General features: G+C 37.9%; 1 protein-coding gene across 2 annotated transcripts in view; it reads right to left on the bottom strand.

Moving 5' to 3' along the window:
- Nucleotides 1-259: 259 nt before the first annotated feature.
- BAG4 (BAG cochaperone 4) overlaps nucleotides 260-7065 on the bottom strand; it is a 33157-nt gene continuing 26351 nt past the window's right edge. For both annotated transcript variants that reach the window (XM_007962193.3, XM_007962192.3), the window contains 3 exons: nucleotides 5853-6107; nucleotides 4258-4512; nucleotides 260-3526 (listed from right to left, as the gene is read on the bottom strand). In XM_007962193.3, coding sequence (XP_007960384.3) covers nucleotides 3041-3526; nucleotides 4258-4512; nucleotides 5853-6107 — 996 coding nt within the window. In that variant the 3' untranslated portion in view covers nucleotides 260-3040. The remainder of the gene's footprint in view (nucleotides 3527-4257; nucleotides 4513-5852; nucleotides 6108-7065) is intronic.

Here is a 7065-nt window from a genome sequence, read left to right as displayed (position 1 = left end):
ATTTAATCTATATTCTTCAAAATTTTTTTAACCTGCCTACCTTTAATGGTATTATTTACATTAACCAACTAAAGAACTGTTTTCAAAACCCCATTTGTAAAAGCATTTAAAAGAATTCTGCACCAACATGTGGAGACACATATAATCCAACCCCCATATACTTCATTAGGGCTTAGTTGTTTAAACATTTACATTGGCATTCATACTTGGAACAACAGAGGGTTATTATTAAAAAAAAAGAAAAAAGAAAAAAACATAGTTGTGTTTATCATGCCAGGACTGGGTAACTTTATTCAAGACTTTGACAAAATGATCCCCAAAGTAATATAAATGTAGACACTTTAAAAAGTCCAGATGCGAAATTTCAAGAAAACTTTGAATTCAATCCAAAGTCAGTATTAAGTCAAAAGTTGAACCAGTTCTACAAATTATAAATACTATTTTCCTTCTTAAGTTCATATATTTTCTGAGACAGATTACCAACTTAGTTTTCTTTGATATTGGTATTTGGAATAATTTTAACATGATTTAACATTTTTAAGTTCTAAATCTATACTTATCCTGAATATCTTATTATAGTTAAAAATATAAATCCAGAAGTGACAACTCTTCCTTACAGAATAATTCCAATAATAAATGTAGAAGGATTGAGAGAAATAGAAAATCACCATTAGAACACCACAGTAGTAACTGCCACAAGCAAGATCTGCCAATGGATAGTAAAATGAGCAAAAGTTTAAGCAGAAACGGGACATTTGCATAGTCTCAGGGTATCTCCAGCAAATATTCAATAATTACAAGGAAAATACAGTAAGTTTACAGTAGCAAATCCTAGCAGACACCACCTTAGCATAGTGATCAAGGTTAACAACACCGGAAACACATTACAACATCAGGTATCCCCTGTTATGATACACAGTCACAGACTGGAAGACGGGACTTAGACATGACAGCTAAATGCAAGGCTGGGTCTTGGAACAGTAAAACGACATTAGTGAAAAGACTGAAATCTCTACTTTTTAAACTTTCTACTTTAGTTAGTATTATATCAAGGTTAATTTCTTAATTTTGACAAATGTTCTATTATGTAAGATGTTAATATAAGGGCAAGGTGGGTGCAGAGTATACAATAACTCTACTATTTTTACAACTCTTCTGTAAGTCTGAAATTATCTCAAAAGCTTAAAAAATAACTGTTAGAAAACATACATGTATATGTGCATAACATGTGTACATATATATAAATCAAGACTTCATGGAAATTGGCATCTTGGGCACTCAGTCAGTAAAAGAGTAGTGTTCTCTTCTGAATTATTCATTGTCTTACTGGTAACTTAGCTTTAAGGTCCTCCCCCTTCTAGACTTTTAATCTCAAGTATAAATTTCCATTTTCATAGAAAAGCCTTTTTTAAACATTCCTATATTAGGCCAAAAATAAAATCCTAGAATAAAATTATCACCATATTATCTTATAAAATCACTCATCCCAACCATAAGACCCAGCCAGTATTTTTACTACATTTCTTCTCATTTAATATGTTTGTATTGGTTTGGTTTGGTTTATGAGTGGAGACAGCTAATATATTTAGTATTTACTCATAGGCCTGACAGTCTAAGGGAAAAAAATTATCACTTGGGTATCTTATGAAGAAACAGCTGTTTTTCCAAGAACCAATATTGTGTACTCACCTCAGACATAAAAAGTTATTTACCAAGTCTCTTCTATCAAACAGCATAGAGCTACCCAATCAAGGCCAACAAAGACCCTTTCAATATCCTTTTCTTAAATTTGGCTCTAAAATGACTGTTAATAATGGTAATAAATGTCTTTTTATTAAACAGGCAATTTTATCTTATGCAATTTAGGGAAATAAACATAAAATCTACTTTTAAATGAAGAAAATAATAATTTCTCACTTTAACTATGGCTGATTCATTCCCTGAGCATGAACCCCTTTTACCCTCATTGTTTTTAACTATAAACTGAGCTGAAATCTGCTCACAGGTGAAACTAATATTTTAGATGGAGAATAATATTACCAAGTAATCATATTTACTACTTTTTGTAGTCATTATTTCTACTCACTGTGGCATTTAATGTTTCATCTATATCTCTCTATCACAATGCCCTCTATAGAAGCAGCAATAGTGAAAACATAATTACACTTTGGGGGAAAAAAAAAACAAACAGGTAATTTTTAAGTGGATCTTTATCTAAATACAATAAAAAAGCAATAAAGAAAAATGTCTGTAAAATTTTCATTTTATGTCAATGCCATTTCCAAATTCACCTTCCACTACTACCATGAACAGTAGAAGTGGTTTAAAAAAAAAAAAAAAAAACTCTAACCTAACGATCTATACAAAAAGGGAGACAATTTACTCACTACACATTGCAGTATATTCAAGTGGTGAAAAGATATAAATTCTTTCAGAACTGTCATACCATCTGGCTGTCAATATAGTCTCTTGAATAATTATATTAAACATATTACTACAAAATGTACCAAGAAGTAGAGAATAATGCTATATTTGTGAACTGCAAATAAAACAAAACAGAATTCCAAGAAGGCTAAAGTCTAAGCTATAATTACACATGAAGTGTATTTTGAAAGCAGTCACAATGTACAAAAATGGGACAAGATATCCAGATGTTTAAAAAAAACATCCTGTTTGTCTTAGATTATATCCAGTTTCATCTGGTAGGTTTCTGATAAGCCTGTTACGTGAAGTGTGTTTCCCTCCTGCTGATAAGAAGCAGCTTGCAGATATCCATAAATTTTTTAAGAAGGAGTGAGTCTACTTGGCAATACTGGTAACTCCATAGTTTCCTATTACATTCATTCGTCTGAAAACTGAAAACAACTCAAGACTAAAATATTTTTCCATTCCTTTTCCAGTTTTTCAAGTATAAAATCAAAGGGAAGTTGGAATGTATTGCTTCTTGTCACCAACAGGCATTTCAAAAAGAGGGTAATTAACCAAATCAAGTGTTCTTTGGTCAAGTTAGTAACAGGCTTCCACTTTGTTCTAAATCCTTTCATAATCCTTTTTTTTCTAATTTTTCCAGTATGGCCTGAATCTTACAAACAGCCTCTTTTCTGGCCTGCCGTACAGAGTCCTGGCCCCCAGTTTCAACTGAATCCAGTTCCAAAAGTTCCTTGGTTAGCATTTCTTCCAGAAGCCAGTATGCTTTGTCTGTCTTTTTTCCTACAAATTCTTCTACTTCTTGTTCAAGATACTGGACCTTCTCCAGCACATGTATGATTTTTTTAATACTTGGAGGAGTACTTTCATCTGAAGGTACACGTTCTTCAGGAAGACTGCTACTTTGATCTTGATTATTGGGATGGTCACTGGTGGCGTTACCATACAGCTGAGGCTCAGCACTATACTGGACCTGGCAATCCAAAAGATCCGAATCATCATTGTTCACTGTCCCCGAGGATTCGTACTGATGGACACTGCAAGGAAAGTTGTGCCGGTTCATGCTTTGCTCTGATTGGCTATAGGGATATGAAGAATCCTTGGAGTGGAAGAGCGAAAAGAGGAAAAGAGCTGTTTTAATGGGAATCCATCAACATCAAATTTGTTAGCCCACATCTTTCACTTGACCAGAAAGGTACATGAAAAGATTCCCTAACAATAAAATTGGACCCTCTACTTAATCATTTGCAAAAAACACAGTCCTGAGAAGATAAAAGGGAGTGTGCCCTGTCAGACAAAAGGCACCAAATTTCTGAGTTATAATGGCTGGAACCTGCCCTGTGGCAGGTCCATCACCATGAGCACCTCATAATCCATCCTGTGACCTAACCAATAAGAATTAGTTTTTCCCCTAAAAGGTTAAAAACCTCAAGCAAGATCTTGAAAAGGAAGACAGCCACAGTGATAATGTTCAAGTCTGTGGTTTAAATACAAGCTCATACTGCAGATACTTCACATTGGTTTTGTCTTCTGTTCATAGATTATTTGAAGTAGTAAAATGCAGTCTTTGCATTTAACATTTAGAATTATAACAAACAGAAAATGTGTATCTTTCTGTCTTTTAACAAAAACGATGTGAATCTAAATCTTCTCTAAATATAAAATTTTTTTAAAAAAAGGAAACCAAGCTGAGGTAAAGCTATAGATAAGTAGTCACCAACTTTTTGCAATTAGTCCCCATTTAACACAAACCAATACAGAAACTATATAAACCGTGTTATGTTCTCTTAATTACACACACATGAAAGGAACAATGTTTAGGTCTCCTACCTTGGGCTGCTGGAGTGGGGGTGAAGGGGGTGACTGGGGAGAGCCACTGCTAGGCCATGGTGAAGTACTTTCGGTCATGTAGAGATTGCCAGGTGGTGCTGAGGGCGCTGACGAAGGCCATGGATAACGGCCACCCATTCCATAAGCACCAGGAGAAGCCCACGCATCCTCTTGTGGTCGTACAGTTGGTCCTGATTGTGGAACACTACGATTACCATCTCCATAAGGATAATGAGGCAGGGTCATTCCAGGGTTCTAGATTGAGAGGAAGAAATATACTAGTCATTGTTAAAAACTTGTAATAAAAATATTCTACTACAGGCAGATTCTGAGATGCTTCCTCTCTTCTTAACAGAGTATACATTCACTGCTACTGGACTAAACTGTAGTAACTCTAATTAATCAGCTGTAGTAATTTCTCCAAGCCTCAAAAAGTTGGTTCCAAAAATACCAGGGGTAGATTTAATGACAATAAAACTCAGAAGGAATAAGCCCTAAAAATTCAATGGATGAAGCCCAAGTCTGTCCCATAGACACTATAAACAAATGGACTCATATGCTATAAGGAAGCACAAATAAAGACATGTTAGAACTCCTCTTGAAGTGAACAGAGAAATAAACATAGTTATTCACAGAATATTAAAAAATATGAAACTAACAGGGCGCTAAAAAAGGCTAAGATTTGCCTGGCATGGTGGCTAATGCCTGTAATCCCAGCACTTTGGGAGGCTGAGGCGGGCAGATCACAAGGTCAGGAGATCAAGACCATCCTGGCCAACATGGTGAAACCCCATCTCTACTAAAAATACAAAAATTAGCTGGGCGTGGTGGCGTGTGCTTGTAATCCCAGCTACTTGGGAGGCTGAGGCAGGAGAATCTCTTGAACCCAGGAGGTGGAGGTTGCAGTGAGCCGAGATCACGCTACTGCACTCCAGCCTGCCGATAGAGCAAGACTCTGTCCCCCCCCCAAAAAAAAGGCTAAGATAGGGAAACTTTCAAGCAGCAAATCTCTAAAGATTACTTTCAGTATAAAAATGTATGATTATGAGATTATGACATCTTTTTTTTTTTTTTTTTTTTTTTTTAAATTTTTATTTATTTTTTTTTTTTTGAGACGGAGTCTCGCTCTGTCGCCCAGGCTGGAGTGCAGTGGCCAGATCTCAGCTCACTGCAAGCTCCGCCTCCCGGGTTTACGCCATTCTCCTGCCTCAGCCTCCCGAGTAGCTGGGATTACAGGCGCCCACCACCTCGCCCGGCTAGTTTTTTGTATTTTTTAGTAGAGACGGGGTTTCACCGTGTTAGCCAGGATGGTCTCGATCTCCTGACCTCGTGATCCGCCCGTCTCGGCCTCCCAAAGTGCTGGGATTACAGGCTTGAGCCACCGCGCCCGGCCGAGATTATGACATCTTAAGGTACCTTCAGCCAAAGTCCATATACTGCAATAGCTGCTACAGATAAGAAAGGCATCAATATAAAAGACTTCCCAATCTAGAAGTGTCTTATTAAATCAGCACTAGTATGAATAGATGCCCTTCCACTGTTTACAAGAGGCAGAGACTTTGAATTCATTTTTTTCCCAACAAAAAACAACTCACCTGTGAAGCCGGATATCCTGGAACCTGCCCCCTAAGAGGGGGTGCTTCAGTCTGACAGTCCTGCTGGGGATAGATCCAACGAGAGACTGGAGTTGGGCTGTTGCCAGATGAACGGTAAGTACTTGGAACTTCTGTGGAGTAACTGGTCTGAGTATAACCAGGTGCATAATAAGCCCCTGAGTATGAGGCAGTATTTGCCCCAGGGCCTGGGGGGTATGTTGGACCATATGCTCCATTTGTATAAGAATTCAAACTCTGAAAAAAAGCAAGTTGAGAGAAAAAAAGATGAATTAGTAGAAGAGCTGAAATGCCCTAACTTAATGCCTAAACTTGAAAACTTTGAGAAGATATTAATCAAAAATGCAGGCCAGGCACAATGGTTCACGCCTGTAATCCCAGCACTTTAAGAGGCCAAAGTGGGAGAATTATTTGAGGTCAGGAGTTTGAGACCAGCCTGGGCAACATAGTGAGACCCTGTTTCTACAAAAATAAAATAAAATAATTAGAGACCCTGTTTCTACAAAAATAAAATAAAATAATTAGCCAGGCATCGCCGGGCACGGTGGCTAAAGCCTATAATCCCAGCACTTTGGGAGGCTGAGGTGGGTGGATCACCTGAGGTCAGGAGTTCTAGACCAGCCTGGCCAAAATGGTGAAACCCTATCTCTACTAAAAATATAACAATTAGCCGGGCGTGGTGGCAGGTGCCTGTAATCCCAGCTACTCGGGGGGCCGAAGCAGGAGAACCACTTGAACCTGGGAGGCGGAGGTTGCAATAAGCCAAGATTGCTCCACTGCACTCCAGCCTGGGGGACAAGAGTGAGACTTCATCTCCAAAAAAAAAAATTAGCCAGGCATCATGGCGCACATCTGTAGTCCCAGCTACTCAGGAGGCTGAGGTGAGAGGATTGCTTGAGCCCAGGAGGTCAAGGCTGCAGTGAGCCATGGTTGTACCACTGCACTCCAGCCTGGGCAACAGAGTGAGACTCTGTCTCAAAAAGTATATGAAAACAAAAAAATTATTTAAAAGACTATAGAGACAGACCTAGCTCTGCCATAGGCTTTGTATTTAACCTCCCCTAACTTCAGTTTCTCCATCAGGAAAATGAAGATCATAAATGTATCTTTGAGGATTACTGTCAAAATTAAATAAGATGACATATATAAAAGGTTTAGCATAGTGTCTGGCACACAGTATGCTCAATAAATGGTA

This window comes from Chlorocebus sabaeus, chromosome 8, assembly GCF_047675955.1.
Source record: "Chlorocebus sabaeus isolate Y175 chromosome 8, mChlSab1.0.hap1, whole genome shotgun sequence".
NCBI lineage: Eukaryota > Metazoa > Chordata > Mammalia > Primates > Cercopithecidae > Chlorocebus > Chlorocebus sabaeus.
Note: the sequence above shows the minus strand (reverse complement) of the source record. Positions and strands in the feature narration are given on the sequence as shown.